This window comes from Melanerpes formicivorus, unplaced genomic scaffold, assembly GCF_026170545.1.
Source record: "Melanerpes formicivorus ecotype bairdi unplaced genomic scaffold, bMelFor1.0.p_v2 SCAF_22, whole genome shotgun sequence".
NCBI classification, from domain to species: domain Eukaryota; kingdom Metazoa; phylum Chordata; class Aves; order Piciformes; family Picidae; genus Melanerpes; species Melanerpes formicivorus.
Genome location: NW_027142374.1, coordinates 7,218,642 through 7,242,673, shown reverse-complemented (window position 1 = coordinate 7,242,673; position 24,032 = coordinate 7,218,642). Strand labels below are relative to the sequence as shown.

Genomic DNA, 24,032 nt, shown 5'->3' with positions numbered 1-24,032 from the left:
AGCCATGGAATGTTAACTCAGAGACCCTGGAACTGCTCCTTACCCTTCAGTCAGTCCTGTGGATTTTGTGATCCTTTGGAAGTGGAGTATGTCACTTTGGTAGTGTTCTCTTCAAATCGGCAGTTCTTGTTAAAGGTGGAAGTTGAGCTTTTTTTGATGTCGAGGGCTTGCTCCAATGGCTTCTTTGGGAGAAGGTCTTCATGGATTGCATGCTTCTTGAAATACTGCATAGAAACTAAGTCAGCATGAACTCGGAGACTTGGGAATTCACTTTACAGCTAAGAAATGGAAGCTTGTGACCATTTCTTTCTAGGGAAAAAACCAATCAACACCTCACATGTTGAGATGGTGTTATAGGGAGCAAAGCTGCCTGGGAGCTTGCCAGGAGGCATAGCAAAAGCTCATGAAACCAACGTCTGTTTTGAGTGGAGAGACTTGTGGCTGCCTGAACAAGGGGTGTGTGACAGGGATGAGGTAGTGGAGATTAATTCTGGGAGGCAGGAATTAGTGCTGCCACAACACTTAAGGATTCTTAACAAGGCAGTAGTTATCATTTCTGGGCATGGAAAAAAGGGTACAAATCTCATATTAGTGCAGCAGTCCATTCAGCCTCCTGATTAATAATAATAATAATAAACCAGGTTGGGAGAGACCTTCAAGATCATCGTGTCTGACCCACGTAAACAACTAACCTATGGCACCTAGCACCCTGTCAAGTCTCCTCCTGAGCACCTCCAATGATGGTGACTCCACCACCTCCCCAGGCAGCCCATTCCAATGGGCAATCACTCTCTCTGTGTAAAACTTCCTCCTGACCTCCAGCCTGAACTTCCCCTGGTGCATCCTGAGACTGTGTCCTCTTGTTCTGGTACTGGCTGCCTGGGAGAAGATGCCAACATCTGCCTGTCTACAACTTCCCTTAAGGTAGTTGTAGAGAGCAATAAGGTCACCCCTGAGTCTCCTCTTCTCCAGGCTAAGCGACCCCACCTCCCTCAGTCTCTCCTCATAGGGCTTGTGTTCCAAGCCCCTCACCAACTTTGTTGCCCTTCTCTGGACTCGTTCCAGCAAGTCAACATCCTTCCTAAACTGAGGGGTCCAGAACTGGACACAGTACTCAAGGTGTGGCCTAACCAGTGCAGTGTACAGGGGCAGAATGACCTCCCTGCTCCTGCTGGCCACACTGTTCTTGATGCAGGCCAGGATGCCATTGGCCCTCCTGGCTGCCTGGGCACACTGCAGGCTCATGTTCAGCCTACCATCGACTAGTACCCCCAGGTCCCTCTCTGCCTGGCTGCTCTCCAGCCACTCTGACCCCAGCCTGTAGCACTGCATGGGGTTGTTGTGGCCGATGTGCAGAACCTGGCACTTGGATGTGTTAAATCTCATGCCCTTGGACTCTGCCCATCTGTCCAGCCTGTCGAGGTCCCTCTGCAGAGCCTCTCTACCCTCCAGCAGATCAACTCCTGTCCCCAGCTTGGTGTCATCAGCAAATTCACTGATGATAGACTCAATGCCCTCATCCAGATCATCAATAAAGATGTTAAAGAGCACAGGGCCCAGCACTGATCCCTGGGGCACACCACTAGTGACTGGCCGCCAGCTGGATGTGGCACCATTCACCACCACTCTCTGGGCTCGGCCCTCCAGCCAGTTCCTAACCCAATGCAGTGTGCTCCAATCCAAGCCATGGGCTGACAGCTTGGCCAGGAGTTTGCTATGGGGGACGGTGTCAAAGGCTTCGCTGAAGTCCAGGTAGACTAAATCCACAGGCCTCCCCACATCCACCAGGCGGGTCACCTGATCATAGGAGGAGATCAGGTTGGTGAGGGAGGACCTGCCCTTCCTAAATCCATGCTGGCTGGGCCTGATCCCTTGGCCATCCTGTAAGTGCTGTGTGATTGCACTCAAGATGACCTGTTCCATGATCTTGCCTGGCACTGAGGTCAGGCTGACAGGCCTATAATTCCCTGGTTCATCCAACCGGCCCTTCTTGTGGATGGGTGCCACGTTGGCCAGCTTTCAGTCTTCTGGGACCTCTCCAGCAAGCCAGGACTGCTGAAAAATGATGGAGAGTGGCTTAGCCAGTTCATCTGCCAGCTCTCTCAGCACCCTAGGATGGATCCCATCTGGTCCCATGGACTTGTGGGGATCCAAGCAGCTGAGGAGAGCTCCAACTACCTGCTCATGGAGCATAGGGAAACTTTGCAGCTCCCTGGCTCCTTCTGCCAGCTCTGGAGGCCAGCTGTCTGGAAGACATTCTGTCCTGCTAGTAAAAATTGAGGCAAAGAAGGTGTTAAGTTCTTAGGAGTTCTTCATTGTGTGCTTGCTGGTTTGTCAGATGATTAGAGCAGTGAAAGCATTTTGGTTTGAAAGGCAGTCTCCAAAGAATAAAATTCTCAGTGAACCTCACATTTGTAAGAAATTAAGATAATTTGCTTTTAGAATAGAAGAGACTACTTCAGTTGAAAGGGACCTGCAATGATCATCTAGTCCAACTGGCTGACCAGCTCAGGGCTGAGCAAAAGTTAAAGTGTGATATTAAGGGCATTGTCTCTTAAATGCTGATGGGCTTGGGGCACCAACTATCTCTTAAGGAAGCCTATTCCAGTGTTAGACCACCACTCCAGTCTTTATTTTATTTTATTCTAATTAACTTTGTTGGTTGTTTTTGTTTTTAGTTTCTTCTAGTTTTAATTTTGTTCTAGTTTTTATTTTGTCCTTTTTTTTTTTATTATTTCATATTTTAATTTTAATTTTATTTTTGTAGTAAAAGACAAAACAACAAAGCCCTGAAGAAAAAGAACACCAGAACCTGGCTGTTGGACTGGATGCGTGGATATGGCATGATCATTTTCAGTAGACAGAAGGTGGTTTTGGGTGGGGTTGTCCTATGAAGAACAAGTCTAGCAGGAGCAAGGACTTGCTATTACGCAGGGAAACCTGGCCCCAGGATAGAGTTTAACTTGGGCTGTCATGCTGTTGATATTTCTCTGCAATGTAAACCTGAGAAGTTTCAGAGCTGACTGCACCTTGTTGGGCCTCCATTCTTTACAGCTTTTCTCTGAGCTGAAGTTGGAGTGAATCAATACAAACCACTTAAAACATGAAGTCTCACGTGACAGTGACTATTCTCTTGTGGTGCAGCGGTATATGGAAATTCTCAAAATCATAATAAGTGGAAGAGCAGATGGGCTCTGATAAGGGAAACTATAAATTTGTAAACCTCTCAGTGTGTATTGCCTTGTGGTTTGCTTTAGGTTTCATTTAGACCAGCTTTAGCAAGTTAATATCAACTGATAAAACCTTTTAGGCCATCTTCCTCCCTCCTTTTTTTCTTTTCTTTTTTTTCCCCCTTTTCTTTCCCTTCCCTGCTTTAGAAGTGAATAAAAGAGCTTTGTACAGTTCTTGAAACTGAGCCTGAAACAGCTCTGAACAAAATATAGTGTTCCTTTCAAAATCTTGGAAATAATTACATCATAGGCAAATTGGGCCAGAAACCGTTAATAGTATTCTTTGTGGAATGAAATCTCATGGGAGGGCCTATTGCAGCAAACTGGCATTGTTTACAAATAGATACAGTGGCAGATCCAGTTGTCCCTTGCTGAGGGACAGCTGAAACGTTGTGTGCTGTAATGGACTTCACAGAATAACCGTCTTCCTTTTGATAGAAGCTGAAAAGTGCCTTGGTGCTTCTGTGGTCAGCCTCATGCCAAGGAGGAGGGAAGGCTGGTTTTGGCACTGGAAAAGTATTTGTAGGTGGGTTAGAGAGAAAATAAAAGTCTCTGTTGCCATAAGGTCCTAGTCTGGAGGGACAGGAAGCTGTGTCCAGATGCTCTGTTGGACTTAATGAGCTGGGAGCTGCCTCACACTTCCCTGTGCAGAAATACCTTCTTATTGTGTGCATCCCTTCACTGGAATAACACGCACAGTACATGGAGATCTCCCTCTTACCTCACGATGGTTTTCATCACTGGCTCCTGGAAAACCTGCATTTTAGGACAGAAATCACAAGGATTAGTGATGTTAATAGTTTGACCTAAATCTAGCAAAGCATGTAGTTCTTTAGGTAAAGGGGAGGCTCTGTGCTTCAAAATCCCAGCAGCACAAGCCCTCGCCTGGGTACAATTACACCTATTCCTTGGTGAAGTAAAGATGTGCTTCCGTCGGAGGGCGAGCCCTGTTCCTCCATCGCCAGCGCAGGTCTCACCGTAGCGTCCAGCCTGACCGGCTGGGCTGTGTCAGCAGAGCCCTCTTGTGGGCACTGGGCACATGGCAGGGACCACGCTTCGCTGTGGAGGGTCACTGTGCTTTCCCGGGCGGTGTGTTCCACATGACAAAAACATCTCAAGAGGGTAGATTAGATTAGACATTAGGAGGACGTTCTTCCATTTGAGGCTCGCGAGGCACTGGAACAGATTGCCCAGAGAAGTTGTGGATTCCCTTTCCCTAGAAGTGTCCAAGGCTGGTTGCTTGAGCAACCTGAAGTAGTGGGAGATGTCTCTGCTCATGACAGAGGGGCTTGGGACTAGGTGATCAGTAAGGTCCCTTCCAATCCAAACTGTTCTAAGATTCTGTGATCTTTCAGTCCGATAACCACCCCCAATACACAACTTCATCAGTTAAGAGCAATGATCTTTTCCACGCATCTAGGCCTGAGGGCAAGGCTATAGGGAACAGCACCTGGTCAGAGGCTTCCTGTGATTCAGTATTACCTATATACCTGTGGAGGTGAGCAAGTCTATGGTGTAGGGAAGGTCTAACAGTTCATATAGGGCTTAGGCCTACAAGCAGACATCCTCTTTCACTTGTAGACGCTATATGGATCTGCCGGGGGAGCCATTGTTTGAGCTCTCTATTATGTGCTGCAGACAAAATATGCCAAGGTAGTTCAGATCACTAATTTAACACAAAACAGCTGACGAGTCAGCTGGGAAGGGTACTCATACAAACTGTTCCCCTAACAGTGGTGAGCAAGTGGGGTCAGTGACATCTTTAAGTGCATGTTAGTGAATCAAGGTCTCCAGGTTCCACACTTCATGGTGTACATACTGGGGAGAGGGCTGGGACCAGCTGTTGCCAGGATGTTCAGCTGTGACTCTGGGGTGAGCCTCTGGGATCTCTTATGTATCCCAATATTCAGGACTTAACTTTGTAGACTCAGGGGCTGGTACAAAACAGAGAGGTGATAGTATATCCCTGCTGAGGTACCATAATTGGGGCTTCATGGGGCTGTTGTTCAAAGCTGCACCACAAACAACCCTGTGGTAGCAGGGCAGATGATGTGAATTGTTGTCAGGGTATGATCATTTCCCTGCTTAAGTTTTGATGGATTTTTACGCAAATTTAATGCTTATTTTACATGAAAAAGATGTTTTAATTGGTTCTTCTGAATAAATTTCCTTTGGGAAGATTGCTCCTTTTTAAGCTCACCTTCTCTCCAAACAGAGTAGGGAGGGAACAGAGATCTTAATGCTGTCCATGTGCCCCCAGTGTGCACCTTGTTTCTTACATGATAAAAATGGTTCCCAGCAATTCCAGGTAGTTTCAGTAAATCATTTCAGGTTTGCTTTGGAAGTGTGTTTTTAGATGAACATTCAGACTGTAAACAACTACAGAAAAAAGGTTGTAAATAAAAATGTAAAAAGTCTTGATGAACCCCAGCTGTGTTTTATTAGTAATACAGTGACATTTCAGAATTGGCCATTGCACTTCTTTATAGCAAACTTCTGATAGAGTGGCTTCCTTATTCCACCAGAAGGCTTTCCCTGCCCTCTTTCTTCCCCAGAACACCAGCCTTGCATCCTGATTTGACAGACCTGCTTTCTGTTCTGCTTTTGCAGGAGGCTGTGAGGGCTGCTGAAGATGTCCGATAGTCTGGATATTGAAGAGAAACCTCCAGCCCCACCGTTGAGAATGAACAGCAACAATCGCGATTCTTCAGCACTGAACCACAGCTCCAAACCGCTCCCCATGGCCCCTGAGGAGAAGAACAAGAAGGCCAGGCTTCGCTCCATCTTCCCAGGAGGAGGGGACAAAAGTAAAGTATCAGCAGGGCAAATGGGTGGCCACCTCTCTCTTTGCACCGTGTGGGTTTGGGCTTGGTGTGTTTAATTTCCACTGCTGTTTTCTTCCTGTTTCAACTGAAGAACATGGTAAAGTCCTTCCAAAGCCTTCTATTCCAATTGCTCTAGGAAGATGTTTCAAAAGAGGAGGAGGTGTTTAGTCAGTGACAGTCTTTTCTTTGAAAAGCCAGTAAAACATGCACACATTGTGCAACTTACTTTGTAAAAATAACCTTTTGTTTAAGCTGGGAAATCCTTTCCTTTTGGATTTTGCTTTGCACTTGCACTAAAACCAGAGATGAGGTTGTGTATTTTTTTGCAGAAGTGAGAAGAACTGACCCCTACCATGACACTTCAGTGTTTAGTTTTGGGTGTTTTTGTGAATGCACTTACCTTCCAGGAGCAGGATCAAGGCTCTTGTTGCTTTTGCAGGGAGAGTGGATGCAGAAGGGCTTAATTTAAAACCTGAGAGGTGTGGTTACAGCAAGAGTCTTTTAAACAACACAAGAAACAGCTTTTCAGATGCATTCTTTGAAATACATTTGCAGAAAGGGGGGTGTTTTCAGGTAGTGTATTTACAGGATTGAGGTAAGGGCACGTGGTTTGGTTGGGTTTTTTTGTAAAGGATCTGGGGAACTACAGGCCAGTCAGCCTCTTCTTGATTCCTGGGAAGCTAGTGGAGTAAATCCTTCTGGAAACCATTTCCACACAAATGAAGGATAAGAATGTGATCAGGACTAGTCAGTGGGGATTTACAAAAGGGAATTCATGCTGAACCATGCTGACAGCCTTCTTCCAGAAGGTGACAGGCTTGGTGGTAAAGGGAGAGCAGTGTGTGTTATTTCTTAGTAAGATGTTCAACAGACTTCCATAGCATCCTCACACACCGTGTGCAGCTGCTCTCAAGGGCAACTCAGACCTATGGAACTGAGGTCATTTGCTCAGAACTCCAGCTCACCTCAACAGCCTTGTTCCTGAATCTTTTCCACAGGTCATGTGGAGCAGTTGGAGGTAATCTGGCAGTTAAAACTCCTCACAGACAGTGGAAGGCAGTTTCAGCCCCATTCCTCCCCTTAGTCAGGGGCGGTCCTGATGACTCCTCTCACGTAAAGGCTGTGGCCCATTTCTGAGGCATTCTTCAGGTTCACTCTGCAGAGTGCTTCCCAAAATGTCCCCTTTGGCCACAAGGTTAATTTTCAATTGATTCTTTTTAAAGGCCAAAATTAACATCTCTCCTGGCTCATTTAATTCCTGGAGGGACATAGGTCACTTCTTCCCCTGCCTACCATCAGGATGGTATTATCCCTTTTGGAGAGAATGTTTCTTAAGTGGAAGGTGCTGCGTGAAATAGATGCAAAAATGGGGAGATGTCTCCTGGAAAAGATCAGTGACATTAAAAATGTAATTCACTCCCAGTCATAGCAGTCTTAGGAAGCATCCAAGTGTCATGATATTAAATGTGACTGTGAGGGAAAGTAAGGTAATGTTTATAGCTTAATTTTGTTGGGTGATAAAATAAATGGAGGAAGCTTTGTTTCGCTGGCCATGCCCCTAGAGGTGGTTTGATCTCAAGGTTAGTTTGTGGGTCAGGGCATCATCTAGCCTGTGCATGCTTCACAGACACATTTTTGAGAATCCTGCTTATAAAACAGAAGGTGATTGATGTGGCAGCTCTCATCTAGTGCAGTGCTTTGCACATCACAACTTTTTATTAATAGTCCACCACTGGTACTGGTAAACAGGATGTGAGGAAAGTACTATGGCAGGTGTTTCTGCCTGTACTTTCACAGACTCACACAGAATTCCAGCATGGTGGGAGTTGGAAAGGATCTCTGGAAATCATCTAGTCCAACTTCTCTGCTAAAGCAATGCCACCTAGAGCAGGTTGTGCAGGATCCTGTCCTGGTGGGTTTTGAAAGTCTTAAGAGAAGGAGACTCCACAATCTCTCAGGGCAGCCTGCTCCAGTACTCTGTCAGTCTCAAAGTAAAGCTCTGTGGTAAGGTATCGCTTTTCATGGGGCCAGGAAGCCAAAGCAGACAACTGAAATACATCTTCAGCATCATGTGGGAAACCTGTGTGGCACAATGAGTCCATGCTGAGGCTGTGAAATCACCATCCTCAGAGGTGTGATGATGATGATGATGATGATGATGATACAAAAAAAGAAGAGGGAGGGAGAAAAGCCAGGGCAGAGTTAAGATTAATGGAGGGGAGAAAAAAGGACAAGGCTGATAGAGTAGGACAGGAGGAGCAAATGAAAGAGGATAGGAGGACAGCATAAGTGATAGTGGAAGGGAGATGGGAAGAAGGAAAGAAGAGAATGAGATGAAGAGTTGGTGAGCAAACATAAGGGCATAAGCATGAGGTAAATCCTTCCTTCCTCTCTGGGGAAAAGCTGCCACTCAGCTGAGTCACATTCTGCTGCCAAACTACTACTTTTTAAACATAATAACGGTGGTGGTGACGCAGACTGAAAGACAGAAAATTCTTCCCTTGTTCTCTTTTATTCTGTAACAGTTGGTGTGGGTGGCCCTCATGGCTAGCTGCTGTGCAGCAGAAGCAGCATTGTCAGGGGGAGTCATAAGAAAATCAAACAGGAATGTCCAGTATAAACCCCTCAAACCTAGTCAGTTGTTGCTTCCAAGCAGTCATGCTTTTTCCCATCATTTTTCCAACTCACTTAAAAGATAAGTGATTTTAATTGCAAGGCACATGCAGAAATGTCAAAGGTTTTAGACTGGGGAGGGGTGAGGGTGTGTCAAGGAGATGTTTAATTCTGTATTGAATTTATAGTTTCTCAGCATTTGGATCATAGGTGTTGTATCCATAGTCTGCTAGACAGAGGTCTCTGAAGCAAGTGAGCCAAATCTTGGGGCATGAGCTGGAACACTTGTCCCTGGGCAGGAGAGGCCTAGCATGGACAAGTGCTGCTTCTGATGGAATGTTTTCTGTAATGCCTTATTACACTTCTAGATTTGACTATAGCTTTGAACTGAATTTGCTGATCCTTTAAATCTAATTTTCAATGCATTTGCTATCAAGTTATGAGGTAAGAGAAGCCGGTTTTGTTATTGACAATAACAAGTTACATGTGCTGAGGAGAGATGACAACTGGCAACATCTATCCTGAAAGTTAAACATAATCGTGGAGATAAAAGAAGGGGGAGAAGCCTTTGCATTTGTATTTGATATATTGCTGCCTTCTTTACTGAATGCTAAGTGAAAAGAATGAATCATCAATAATTAATAATTAATCATAATTAATATTGTGTAGGGGTATGCTGTACAGACAACAAGTGGCAGTTACTTAATGAGGATAAATGCAACAAGGCAAAGAAATTGTTACAGAGATCCAAAGTGTAATTATAAAGAGCAGAGCATCTTCCAGCTGAAGGAGACTATAACGTACAGTGAGAGAAGATATGCAAAGAGAGGCCTTGTGGAGCTACTGCCTGTGAGCAAAGACAGACCCAGCCTGGGAGGGTGCTGATGCATAGGGAGTTCAGCCTTTGTATGAGACAGACCCTTAGGTAAACTTAGGAAGCTGGCAGAAGTACTAAAACACTGAAGGAAAATGTTCATTTCAAGTCCCTGTGCATACCAGGGCTTTATGTTAGAAGGCTGATTTCATAAAACTCCATCCTGAATGATATTGGTAGAAGGGGACACTTGACTTTGAAATAAGACACACACAAAATTGCCTTCATCCATCGTATTTCTGATGTGCATAGCATGGCTGTCCCTGGGAATACGGAAGGCAAAGAGAGGAACTGGAAAACTGCTCCTTTCCTGCAGATATGTAACTATGGCATGTGTATTCACTTTCATTTTATCATTAATAAATGGTGATACACTGGCTTTTAGGGGTCCTGATACCAAGTCCCACTGTGATAGGCACAGTATAAACCTCTTGCATGTCTCCGGGTTTCTCAAAATGGTTAGCATGAAGTCATATCACATCAGATCTACAGAGCAAGCCAACTCGGGACCACTGTGATGGTAGGTAAACCAGTCAAGCATTAAACTGTTAAGATGGGCAGCAGAGGAGAGGTGGGATCTCAGGGTGCAGAGTCCTTCTTTAAAGATGTGAGATGATGTTACTTTTTTGTATTCTTCATGAGAGCTTTATGCCCCTCGTATTTCCTGAGGTTATGTTAATGACTCTTATGTACTGCAAGTGGGCACTGTAATATTTGTTCTGTCCCAGCCACTGGCATGTCATTTTTCCACTGAAATGATAAATATGTTGGTATAATAGCAGTTTCCCTCTTGACTGTTACAGATAGACCGTTGGCACTAGAGAAGCTCCTACAGATAGCTCTGTACTATTCAGATATGTGGTAGTTAGTCTTGGAGCACACTGGTGCTCCAGAGAAGCCAAGTATTTGAGGTACCTGCCAGCAGGATAGATGCTTGAACGTGGGTTTGTGCTGTGTTTATCTGGGTGTTTGGCAGTCATCCAGAAATGGCATTATTGTCACCATTTTTCAGAGAAATCTCTGTTGAACATGGATTCTTGAGGCATCCGAGTGAAAACAGTTTCTCTCAACCTTTATTGCACTCATTCTTTATCAGGGTCAATAAAAGTGGGCTGAAGTGGGATTTGTCAATAGTAAAAGGTACAGGAGATGGATGACCACAAGGGATGTTACTTTCAAAAGGTGTTAAAATAGGAGGGAGATAAGAAACAGTCTGACTGGCTCTCAAGTCTGTTTCCTTCACTAAGATGCACAAAGAATTCCTGGAGACTAATAAAACCTGGGTTTAGGATTGTATGTCTTAGTTAACTGAGAGCTCAAGTGAAGCTTTTCCAATGGCATTTGGGGATCTTGTTGCTGTGCAGATTCTGTGGGGTTTAATATAGAGACACTGCTTTAGCCTTTCACTCAGAGAAGAAGCAGGAACAGGTCCTTCATCTTCTCCTGAGCTGCCTGTTTCCACACACCTTTTATGAACCTGGTTATCTAAAAATGTCTTCTCAGATTTATTTGAGTTTGACAACAGGCTCTGAGTATGTTGGAGACAAGGCACATACAAACAGGCATGGACACGCATGTCCTGGATGCTTCAACTTCTGCAGGAGCCCACAGAGCAATGTCTAACATCAGTTAGTTGCTAGATATAAAAACTTGATGAAGAAAAGAACTGGTAACAGAAATCATACTGGGTAGAGGTAGCCTAAGAAGGCTACTTCACAAAAAGCTTACTTTGGCAGCTGTGAAACTGACCAGGAGGAAACCAAAATGAAACACCGCCTTTTAGACCTTCCCAAATGGGGGTTAACAGTTAGGCTGGTGTTGTGTTAGCTTGGATCTCTTTGTCAAGTAAGATGGATGTTGATTGATTTGTTTTCCACTTCTAAACTTGGAAACTATTTTGAGTACACCTGATTGAAAATTTTTGAATGAAAAGCTGTGCAGAAAATAAATGCATTTTAACCTTTTGCCTCTAGCCAACAAGAAGAAGGAGAAAGAACGTCCAGAGATCTCTCTTCCTTCAGACTTTGAACATACCATTCATGTGGGATTTGATGCTGTCACTGGAGAATTCACAGTAAGTAGGCCTTGTATTGTGTGCTTACCAGAGCTGCTAGTTTATTGATGGTAAAATAACCTCCTGTTACCAGAAATGTCAGATGACGGCACCCAGGCTGTGAAGAAAGAGACTTATTTGTTGGGCTTAGGATTTGGAGTGTTTTAGTTCTGATTCAAGCTGCTTTTTTGTTTCTCCAAGGATTGTCAACAGAGTGTCTGTGCAAAAGGAAAACTAGGGAGAACGTAGGTGTATGCTTTTATCAGTCCCACAAGCTGCTACAGGAGCTGGTTATTCCATGTCTTTGGCAAACCATAAACCCCCCCACACACATGGGCACAGTGTATGTCTTGCTGTACATGATCAACCCCAAGGTGTGAAGTCCAGCTGCTCTGCAGACGGCCCTTAGAAAATGCCCAGAAAGCAGCAGTAGTGTGGAAATTGATTCATTTTAATTTAATATCCTTCAAAATATGTTTACAGAAGAAGTGATCAAACACATTTCTAGCCTCTGTGTATTAATAAAACAGCAGTCAGCCTTTTGTACTTCCATTCCAACAAAGTGTATGAAGCGTTGGGGAAAATGAGTCTGAGAGAAGCTTCTGAAGATGTGCAGGGGGCTTCAAGGCATTTTCTCTCAGACTACTAGTTATGTGCTGAAACCATTAATCCTTAAAGCTAAGATGGCAGTAAGCTAACATTTGGTCGAGCCATGGAGGTGAGAGGAAACATCAGCAACTCAATGTACTATCCCTAGTACCCTATGAGCTGAGTGGTCAGACTGTGTTATCACCATGTGTCAAATTATAAAATGTGCTGGTGCTGACTGGCTGCATACACCAAACAGGATGGGACAAATCATTTGCCTGCACAAAGGATGCTTGATGTTCAGAACTTGAACCCAGAATGATGCTTCTTCATAATTTTTTACTTTGCTAGTTTAGTTTCTCAAAAACACTGCAGAAAACTGGATCCTTTCTGTATGCCACTGCCAGTAGCAGTAGTGCCAGTGACAGAAGAAAACAAAGACACATTTAATGACAGCATGCCTTCAGAGGAGTAGTGAAAATTAATTATCCTTAGTAATTAGGAAATACAGCTACATTTAAAATATGTGGACTAGTTAATGAGCTTTTTAAAATAAATGTCACTTACAAAATCTTACTTCAACTTTTATTCTGTGGCTTTGATTAAATGGTCATTTTAAAAGCCTAAATGTGGTCATTTTTTATGAGAAGGTTAGCATAAAACTTTTAAAATGGTGCTATCTATCCTGGTTTTCCTCTTTTCCTCTCTGTAGCCACTTTATTGTTCAGGTTAATCTCCAGTGCCATTCTGGTGTCATGTTATATATTCTGTTACTTTCAGCAGGCTGCTTTTTGTTGTTGTTTGTTTGGGTGGGGTTTTTTCCCTGTGTTTCCCTGCCCTTTATTTCACTGCTTTTCCCTCTGAATGTACAGCGGTTTGTATTCTATATTGCTTCTTCCTTTCAGCCTTCTGCCTTTATTTCTGCCCCATGCTTCAGACTTTTTCCTTCTGGTTCTGTGCAAACGCAGTGGGTCACATTCATGTTCACTTGTAGACTGACTGCTGGTGAGGATCCTGGTTAGTTTCATGTCCCTGCCAGTTGGAACATAAAGGAGGGAGGTAGAAGTTAACACAGTTCAGTTCTGTGCACAAGCACTTTCTGTCAGTACTTAAGAGATCACAATTTGGATGAGTTTGGATGTTATTTTTATCATCTGATGTGTCAAAACAGTCTCTAGCATCAGAAATTTTTTATTATTGGGTGGGTTTTGGGGGGGTCAGATGCCACCAGCACAGCTCCTGGCCTTGCAGAACAAAATGATTGCACATGACTAAATACATCCAGGTTTATTGTTGTAGTACAGTTTATTTTTTAAATATCCTTTTTCTTTTCAAAGTAGTGGACATTAGATGGCTGCTGTTCACATTTACATAATACTTCTACAATAATACTTGTTCCCAAGGCAGGAGGTGCAGCAACTTGTTCCCAAGGCATGGAGGTGTAGCACTGCAGTTTGGGAAGGCTCTAACCAATTCAAGCCAAATTAAAGGGACAGGTGATTTCCCCCATGCCACTTGCTAGCATAGGATTTAATACTTCAGTCTTTAGTTGAGTAAAATGTCAGGCAGAGCAAAGTGATTTTTGCACCATGAAGAACTATCAACTTCCAGCTACTCTCAGATGCAAGCATTATGTTACACAGTAGATTAGGCACCTTTGATTTGTCCCAACCTGGATATAACTCGTGTATCAGCTGGGAAGTCCTGTGGTAAGTATGCCCTGCTGAGGGGACTACCACCAGCCATATCATGTGAAAATACTCCCACTGTCTAGTGATCATGCTGTCATGTCTCTTTCAAAAGTTTGGAAGTGCCATGGGAATGTCCAGTAGACATCCAAATACATGGGTTGGGGTTTTTGTTTGGAATTATTACAGTTGTCATGCCAATAGTGTCTGCTCTACTGGTTATGTGCAATGCATTGGGCCATTTTCTGACCCCTAACAGTCACCCCCAGCTGCATTCCTTACCTGACTGCTGATAGTTGCATCTCAAATCAAAGTTGCATGGGCTTCCGAGTTCCAGCTTTCAGGCTCAAGCACCGAGCTGTGTTGTTGCTCATCTCCATTTCACTGTGCTTGGAGCAACCACTTTTGCTAAGAAGTAGGGCTTTTGAAGCCCAAAAGAAAATTGGTTGGAAACTCTTGGGCTGGAGCATGATGCTAGAGATTTATGTTGTTTTATTTTGAAGAAAGTTGCATTTTCTGAGTGTAGGAGGAAGTGTGGTTTGCAGGGCTTTGGGGAGTGTGTTTTGTAAGGCATGCATTTCTGAAACAGTTTCCTCATCCCCAGTGTAGAATAAAATGTGGTTGCCCACCAAACTTTAAATGTTTCAAGACTATTTCAAGCAACTGGGAGAAAGTTGTGGCTATAAATCCAAAGATGTTGTGCATTATTAATGTAATAATTACTAGTCCATTAATTCTTCAGTGTTGTCCTGATTTTCAGTCTGACATGGATTGTGTTATGATAATACACAGCCTCCCAGTATGGAGGAGTTTACCCAGCTGCGTTCTCTACTAGAATTTCCTGACTCTTGCACTAGCCAATTTTGATCTTGAGACTGGAGAACTATTAGAAAAAACTTGTGTAGAGCCATTCAAAACTGCTCACCTGGCTTTCAAAACGGGAAAACCAACAAAAGCCCATATCTTACTCTATTAGTTTGGGATTTTTCAACTAAAGAGAGACATTACAGGTAGCTTGTCCAGTCACTTGCTGTTAATCCTCAGTAATGTATTTTTATGAGGGAGAGAGAAAATTATTTAAAAGAAAGAGGAGGGGGAATGATGCTTCCAAACTTTGGAACACTTGTGATTTTTCTGTTTTCCTAAGCCTGCCTTCCTGTAGCCTGTCCACCACCTAATCTATTTGATATCTACCACGTAACTCCCATTTTAAATGGGACATTCCCATTTTGGCCCATTGGTTTCCTCCCACCACCTTCTAAGTTGTCCCACATTCTGTTTTAACTTTCTTTTCTTTCTTTATTTACATCCATTACAGCCAGATCTCTATGGCTCACAGATGTGCACAGGGAAGCTCCCAGAGGTGCGTCACAGGCCCAAAAGAATCTTGCATCCAAATGCCTCTTTGAGATGTCATAGCACTGCAGCAGCAGGTTGATGTGTGTGCAGTAGATTTGTTGCTTGGCTTATCCCACTTTTTTCCCATTAGTCTAAACTTTGGAGGCCCATGTCACACATTGTTTTGTGGAGAACTTCTTAGGAAGAAGCTGTGTTAAAGTGTTTATCTAGATTGGGGTGGCACCAAGGCTAAGTTTAAATGTGCTTCAGACGTAGTTTCTCATCCAGTAAGCCCTACAATTTGCTGGTAGGTGTTGGCTGTTCAGTAAATGGGGAAAACTACAGGCTTTCAAATTTAGGAAATTATACTGGATATTTAAAGCAATTTTTCATCAATATAATTTCAAGGCAGAGCTGTGGCCTTCAACAATTGGTTCAATATACAAATGCTACCTTCTCTTGTAAGATGTCCAAGAATTCCTGCAAGGCTTTGTCACTCTTGGCATGTATTATGATTCCCAGGTTTCTGTATATTTACAACCTACAGAGCTACAAGAGCTCAAGGAAAGAGAAGTCCTTAGCAGCAGTGGTACAATTCAATGTTAAGATTTTGAGAATTTAAGTCCACATTCTTAACCCTGCAGTGTTCCCTGGAACGCTGAAAATTAATTGTATCAGGGTGGGGTTTGCCTTTTAATCAGACAGCAGAAATCATTTCAGTATAATGTGTTTGAGTTATGAAGCATTAAAAATCCAGTGTAAGGATCCTAAAATGCACTGTGTTGTCCACAAATCTAGAATAGTCTTGTTATGTCTGCACTGAATCACCAGGAAAACAAGCTAAGCTTTAAACCATTATTCCATGGAAGAGCAGAGCTGATTTAAAGATGAGTTTCATGCACTTTTTTCCCTGTCACAGTCATAACTTTCTTTTCTTTCTAAAGATGGATCCTGGTTTTAGCTCTATATTTTTATAGAGAAGAGAAAGATTGCATCTAATGTATAAGTGACTACTTTTAATTGTAAAGTGTCAATCAAAATTTCTGAAAGTAATCTTACAGGCAGCATGGGATCATGGTAAAGATCTGTCAGGCTGTGGCTGTTAAATATTCTAAACCTGCATTCTTTACACTTGGCATCTACAGGGCATTCCAGAGCAATGGGCCAGGCTACTACAGACCTCCAACATAACAAAACTAGAGCAGAAGAAGAACCCACAAGCTGTTCTAGATGTTCTCAAATTTTATGATTCCAAAGAAACAGTTAACAACCAGAAATATATGAGCTTTACATCAGGAGGTAAGTTGACATCTCACTGTGAAAAAGGGAGTGCCAGGCCCCAAAATGAGCCAGAGCGACGTTCAACGTTAAAGTTGTCAAGAAACAGCCTCAAAAAATTCCAGTTTGTGGAATACTCCTGAAATGAATAAGATTTCTCCTTTTATCTCCTAAATGTCAGTGAAATGGTGACTTTTCTGTATCATTTCTTTGTAGAACAAAGTAAGATACTAGATGGAACAGTGTTGTGGTATTTAAGCCCACCCAGTGGCAGCTAACCACCACGTAGCTGCTTGCTCGTTCTTACTCCCCTCAGCTCAGTGATGTGGGGAGGAGAAAAATACAATAAAAGGCTCAGGAGTCAAGACAAAGATGAGAAGGGCTCACTCAGCAATCAGAGTCATTGACAAAAACCAGACTTGGGAGAAAAATATCCATTGAATTTAAAATAAAGATCTGACTAACGCCTATCCCCACCTCTCCCTTCTTCCTGGGCTCAGCTCTTCTCCAGATTTTCTATGCTTTCTTCTTCTGAGCCGTGCAGGAGGATGAGGAACACAGGGATCAGTTCATCACATGTTGTTCCTGCCACTCCATCCTCCCCAGCAGGAGGAGTTCCCACACTCTTCCCCTGCTCCAGAGTGGGGTCCTTCCCACAGGAGGCAGTACTTCATGAACTTCTACAACACAAATTCATCTCATGAGGCTGCAGCACGTCACAAACTGCTCCAGAGTGGGTCCTTTCTGTGGAGTGTAGTCCTCCCACCAATGGACTGCTCCAGCACTGGCATGCCTTGGAATCGTGGCCTCCTTCAGGCAGCCCATCTGCTCTCACATGGGGTCCTTTATGGGCTGCAGCTGGATGTTAACTTCTTCATGGACCTCCATGGGTTGTGCAGGAACAGTTTACTTCACCATGGTCTTCCCCATGGGCTGCAGGGGAATCTCTGCTCCAGCATGCCTCCCTGCCTCCTTCTGAACTGACCTTGGTGTTCCTCTCACAGAACTTGGTGTTCTTCTCCAAGACCTTGTCCAGAAAGTTTTGTTTATCTCCTTAAATATGTTATTGCAGAAGTGCTTCCACCATTGTTGATTGGCTTAGCCTTGGCCCCAAGCAGGTCCATCTTGGATATGGTGTATTCTCCTGACCTCAGAAGCTGTTACTGTGCTATGTCAGAAAAGAGCTGCCATGGCTAATGGGGATTTTGGGGAAGCTTTCTTGGGGATATATTTTCAGCAGCTAAAGAGAATCAATGCATGTAAGTTACTTAAAAAAAGGAAATCAAAACAAACAAAAGAAAAAAAAGCTGCTTTATTAGCTCAGGCAGATAGAAGCACGGGCTGTTAAAGAACAATTTGCATTTGATTGGACTGGATTTACTTGCAAAAACAGGGCAAAAAGTAGATACAAGGAATTGCAGAAAAAGAATCCCCTGGTATAGTATTGCCCCGTTACGCTGCTTGCTCTGTAAAATAATGGTTGCTACCGGAGGGATGTTGTGGAAAAAAAAGATGCCATCTATTTGGAGTTACTTGTTCTGTGGGATTCCCCACCCCAAGCAGTTAATTGGTTAATTAACTGGTTAATTCTTCCTTCCACTTTGCAGATAAAAGTGCCCATGGATACATAGAAGCCCATCCTTCGGTGAGTGTGAAAATAGCCTTTTCTTTTCATAGTGTTTAAGAACTGTGGAGCAAGCTATGAGCTTTGACTGCCAGTCTCGAAGGCTGCAAGAACACATATTTTAGTGTCTGTGCATCAGCAGAAAGGGATCACTGCCTTTTTGCTGACATTTCTGTTTAGGAATTTTAAACAGATGAAAGTGTGGTTTTGCAGACAGAAGAGTGTTTGCTGTTTTCTGCCCAGGTGGAATATATAACGGCAACAATATGTAGTTCTGTCTAATTAGCCCATTTTAATTTATTTTTAACAACTGAGAATCCACTTGTATTGAATTTTATGATTTATCCTTAGTACAGATGGATATGCAGCTGAATATAAATAGGGTTATAACTGATATGTAACTCACTGGAACCATTGAAAGAAAGTTTCAGTTAATCATCCCCTCTAATCAATGCTGGTTTGCTATAGCAATCCCAGAGGTGTAGCCAGGATGTTCACATTAATACTGACCATATATATTAGTGTTAATATTAGTGCATTGAGTAGCAAACGGCTGAATGGGGATTTGGCCTTTATTTCCAAGTGTAAAGTTACTTAATTTTAAGTTTGTGATTATGCATCAGAGAGTGTGTATAATGAAAGGAAAATCATACTTGAATATTCACACTTCAGATTTTCATCCATGCCACTTTCATTATCTTTAATCAAACACACTTTTATAAGGATGCCTGGCATTCACCAGGGCACAGTAAGCCCTCCCTGCAGCTTTTCCAGTGGGTATGGAGACACTAGCGGATGCTGTGGTATTTTCCTTTAGCAGACATAGACAGTGGTGGGGCAGTCAAGATGTCAGCATTCAAAAGTTACCAACACAGAGGATTGCTAGTTGAAGGCTGTAGTAGAGGGAAAAGAGCTGACAGGACTGGGCAGACATTGGAATTGTTTTCATTTAAGTTCATTCTTTAATGTGAGTCTGGCATTAAGTAACAGGACATTGTGTATGTTTGAGCTTCACAGTTCAGTGCTCTTAGGCCAAGCATGGAGCACAGGGATAAAACTAATTCTAAGAATGTGACCTAACAGAAGTGTAATTATTCTCCTCTCTATTTTCCTCTTCCTCATCTTCTATCCCCATGTAAGCAAAATGCTAACAATGAATAGAAAGCTACATGCTGGTCTAGTCTGTGACAATGTAACACTGACCTTCCCATTAGGACACCCCTTGCTTGACAGGGTTGGCCCTTAAACAGCTATTTAAAATATCTGACCTGTCATTCCCTGCTTTGGCAAAACCAGTAGTCTCCTTCACCACTTCAGTGCTGTAGAAACAGGCAATATGATTACCCCACAGGTAAAAGAGTAAAGAAACAACCAGCCTTTATCTCCACAGCCAAATTCCCATCCAGACAGCCGAGGAGGTTTTGTGCTAGCCAGTAGGCACCTTTAGCTTAAGGAATTGTTACCGTTTCTGTAGACACAATGCCGAAGCAGTTAACCAGCAACTGGAAGTGACTTCCAGTGATCTGTTTTGTGACCTACGTTTTGTGAAATGAGACTCTGAGCACAGGAATGATTTAGCTGCTTCAAGCAGAGATGAAAGCCACCAAGATGAATTAACAAAACTACACGGAGCTCCCTTCCCGTTGCACTGCGCTGAGTGTAACTTAGGAAAGGGGCCTGTAGGACTGCAGGCATGGCCGGGGGGGTTCTGATGTTTAAGCAGGCTGGAGTTGTGTGTAATTACCAAACCTTCCAAGTGCCAGAATGATGATCATTGTGCTTCTGTCTGTCCACAGAGCACAAAAACAGCATCAGAACCCCCACTAGCTCCCTCTGTTTCTGAAGAAGAGGATGAAGATGAAGAAGATGAGGAAGATGACAATGAGCCTCCACCTGTTATCGCACCACGGCCCGAACACACAAAATCAGTAAGTCCCAGGTTTGGTCAGCACTGTAGCTGGTGTAAATCATAGTAGCATGTTTCTGATCAGACAGCACTTGCATGAAGACTTTGAGAGCTGGAGTGCTACCATGACATAATGCTTCAACTAAGCCACTGACACCAGGAAAATTTGCTTTGACCTTTCTGGGGCATCTCTACAAGCCACCTTTCTTACCCAAGTCAATTTCTTGTCACAGATCTACACCCGCTCTGTAATCGAACCTGCTGCTGCACCAGCACCAGCTAAAGAAGCCACCACTCCTCAGCCTGAAAACTCAAACACAAACACTTTGTACAGAAACACAGACCGGCAGCGAAAGAAATCCAAGATGACAGATGAGGAGATCCTGGAGAAACTGAGTACGTATTGTGTGCGGTGTCTGACCAAGCAGTGCATGGTCTGTGTGTCTCAGGAAAAGTGTTCACCCTCAGTTGAGTGTCAGAAGGCACCTACAACTCCCTGCAGAAACTGATTGTGCTTGGAGGCAGTAAAGAGCACTCTGGGTATCCCTTCTGCCTCTGAGGGCAGCTGTGACTGGGATGGATTTGCCTGAGCTTCCTTCTACACCAAGGGCAAAAGCAGAGGTTGTTTCTGGTTGAGCCGAAGGCTCTGTGAGTGACATAGTGAACTCTGTGGCCAAATCAAACATAATATTTGGGTTCCTAAATTCTCTTTGTACTCCTGACTTCTCACCAGTCACTGCAGCCTGAATATTTTGCAGAAATAGCTCAGTTTAGTCTACTTACCATTAACGGTTACGACAAAAAGTGAGTTGTCCTAACATTTCCATGTGTTTGATACCTAAGCCAGTAACATTCTGTCTCTAATGGGAGCAGTGTTTGTAAAGGGTGCAGTCTGGTGGTGGCTTCCTCACAGTGGTGATCAATGCTTTTTCTTGGTTTACCCCAACTTTTCTGTTGTACCTGTCCTGCCAGTGATGGCTGCTTTGACTGCTGAAGCATTCCTTGGCTGTGAGTTCTGAGCTGCTTCTGCAGGGTTCTCTGCACCCTGAGCAGGTTGGTAGGACTACAGAGAACTGAATCTTGGTGCCATTAGGAAGTATCCAAGGGCGAAGTTCAATGACATCAGCTGAGGACAAAATGACATAAATTCCAGAGCAGATAGTTACCTGCAGGTATGTTAGCTTATAAAGGGAGGAATTCTGGCTGCTTCAGCTGATGCTAAGTGCTTGAGGCAGGCTTCCACCATGAGATCTGCAGTTACCCTGCACACATGAGCCTAAGTATGCGTATCATTTATTCAAGCTTCTATGTATGCAAGATCAGGACTGAGTCCCTGAGTTATTGTGGCTTATAGCTTTATAATGTTGCATGCTTTCATGCTTTCTCTTTAAGAATTTGATACCAAGTGAGCAAGGTCTGAAAGTCTGCCTTGGGCAAATTGTGATATGGACAATGAACATCTTTCTGTGCTTTCATAAAGCTATCTGAAAACAAGTGTGGTGTCTTTTTGTTATGGTGCTGGGCTAAGTATATTTAAGCATGTGCTGGAGTTGTTTTTTGTTGGTTTTTTTTTCTCTTTTGTCTTGTTTTAGCTTGTATGGCTTCTCCACCTTGCCTACTTCCCCCACAGCTGATTTTATCCTACCTTTAGGATGGTGGCCCCTTCCCTATTTTATTGCAAATTGCTTTCATAATTCTCTTCTGCTTGAAATAACTTGAGTTTCTTTAGAGCCACTTTCATTTCAAGTTTTACTAGGGAGTAAAGCCTGTTATATTGACATAGAATTAAACAAAATTCTGTCTGTAATGAAATCAGGAATATATTCCACTGTAATTATGAAACAGAAGTGGCCCAGTTCTGCTTTCTTATCCACTTAATTAAGCACTTTCCTTTATTAAGTCCTAAAAGATGTCAAAATAGCTGATATGTTTATCTTTTGTCCAGAGCAGGGAGTGCTTCTCTGAACTGGAGCAGCATACCAGTCACTTCATTTATTTTAGTGATGTCATATTTGATGTCTGTTGGCTTAAGCACAGGAGACCAGCCACAAACAACTAACATGTGGAAGCAGCTACTCAGGTTTTGAGAGAAAACTCCAGAATTCTGAACTGTAAAATCAGTAGCAAATTTGGAAGATTCTTTCAAAAAATATTTATTCTGTTATTTTTCCCTTTAGACTTTACTAACGTGAACTGACAGATGCACAGTTCATTACCTAGCTGAAAGCACTGCCAGCACAGAGCTGTTCCTGTGTCCTGCCCAGTGCAGAATTACAGCAGTGTTTGGTTTAGCACTGCAGAGTCTCATGGGGATCCCTGCCCTGGGGGATGGTGGAGCTCAGCAGGGTGAGTGGGAGGGTGTGACTTTCTCATCTCGCATCCCTCTTTCCAGACAGTTAGAAGGGAGTCCCAGAGTCCTCTAGTCATACTCCTTTTCACTGAAGACTTATTTTGCAGTGGAGACCCAGAATGAAAGCTTCATCTTACGCTGTTTGTTTTAGTGAGGTGAAATTAATGTGCAGTTAAGCCTGAAAACATGACGTCCTTGGCTTGGACCGCAGACAGCTCAGTTACTGTAACTCCTGCAGGCTGTGCGCAAGGCAGGGCATGGCCACTTCGGGCTACTTGAATAGAATAGAATAGAATAGAATAGAATAAACCAGGTTGGAAGAGACCTTCAAGATCATCACGTCCAACCTATCACCCAACACCACCCAATCAACTAACCCATGTAACCAAGCACCCTGTCAAGTCTCCTCCTGAACACCTCCAGTGATGGCGACTCCACCATCTCCCCAGGCAGCCCATTCCAATGGGCAATCACTCTCTCTGTGTAAAACTTCCTCCTGACCTCCAGCCTGAACTTCCCCTGGCGCAGCCTGAGACTGTGTCCTCTTGTTCTGGTGCTGGCTGCCTGGGAGAAGAGACCAACCTCTGCCTGTTTACAACCCCCCTTCAGGTAGTTGTAGAGAGCAATAAGGTCACCCCTGAGTCTCCTCCTCTCCAGGCTAAGCAGCCCCAGCACCCTCAGTCTCTCCTCATAGGGCTTGTGTTCCAAGCCCCTCACTAACTTTGTTGCCCTTCTCTGGACTCGTTCCAGCAAGTCAACATCCTTCCTAAACTGAGGGGCCCAGAACTGGACACAGTACTCGAGGTGTGGCCTAACCAGTGCAGTGTACAGGGGCAGAATGACCTCCCTGCTCCTGCTGGCCACACTGTTCCTGATGCAGGCCAGGATGCCATTGGCCCTCTTGGCTGCCTGGGCACACTGCAGGCTCATGTTCAGCCTACCATCAACCAGCACCCCCAGGTCCCTCTCTGCCTGGCTGCTCTCCAGCCACTCTGACCCCAGCCTGTAGCACTGCATGGGGTTGTTGTGGCCAATGTGCAGAACCTGGCACTTGGATGCGTTAAATCTCATGCCCTTGGACTCTGCCCATCTGTCCAGCCTGTCGAGGTCTCTCTGCAAAGCCTCTCTACCCTCCAGCAGATCAACTCCTGCCCCCAGCTTGGTGTCATCAGCAAATTTACTGATGATAGACTCAATGCCCTCATCCAGATCATCAATAAAGATGTTAAAGAGGATGGGGCTTGAGATTGTTGTCATCCTCAGCCAGCAGCAAGCAGGCACTGGCTGGCATTCCTGGAGTGCTGGGTGAGGGGAGCAAGTAGCATGGGGTAAAAGGTAACCTCTTCTCCTGCAGCTCCCATTAGCCATCTTGCCAAGGCCAGCAATATTCTTTTAGCAGGGAGTGTAACCAGATGGTGCTGATGCCCCATCTTCTGTGTTGGCAGGCTGGGTTCCTGGCTAGGCATCCAGTCAGATGCCCATATGGATGCTACAGTGTTCTGCCCCAGAGGAACAGCCTGGCTAGGGGGAAAGGTGTTTTGTTCTGGATGCACAGGTGAACAAATAAGTACCTGTTTGTGATGCTGGAATATTGCCAGATCAGTCAGAGAAACATGCTGCAAAGCACTGGAAAGCTTTCCTCCTGAACTAATCTGCTTAAAGTAT

At 43.9% G+C, this 24,032-nt stretch overlaps 1 protein-coding gene across 2 annotated transcripts in view; it reads left to right on the top strand.

Moving 5' to 3' along the window:
- Positions 1 to 24,032, top strand: part of LOC137447981 (serine/threonine-protein kinase PAK 3) — a 90,592-nt gene that overhangs the window by 58,214 nt on the left and 8,346 nt on the right. For both annotated transcript variants that reach the window (XM_068152032.1, XM_068152031.1), the window contains exons 2-7: positions 5,841 to 6,037; positions 11,516 to 11,616; positions 16,355 to 16,508; positions 18,095 to 18,132; positions 19,908 to 20,039; positions 20,251 to 20,413. In XM_068152032.1, the coding sequence (XP_068008133.1) occupies positions 5,863 to 6,037; positions 11,516 to 11,616; positions 16,355 to 16,508; positions 18,095 to 18,132; positions 19,908 to 20,039; positions 20,251 to 20,413 (763 nt within the window). In that variant the 5' untranslated portion in view covers positions 5,841 to 5,862. The remainder of the gene's footprint in view (positions 1 to 5,840; positions 6,038 to 11,515; positions 11,617 to 16,354; positions 16,509 to 18,094; positions 18,133 to 19,907; positions 20,040 to 20,250; positions 20,414 to 24,032) is intronic.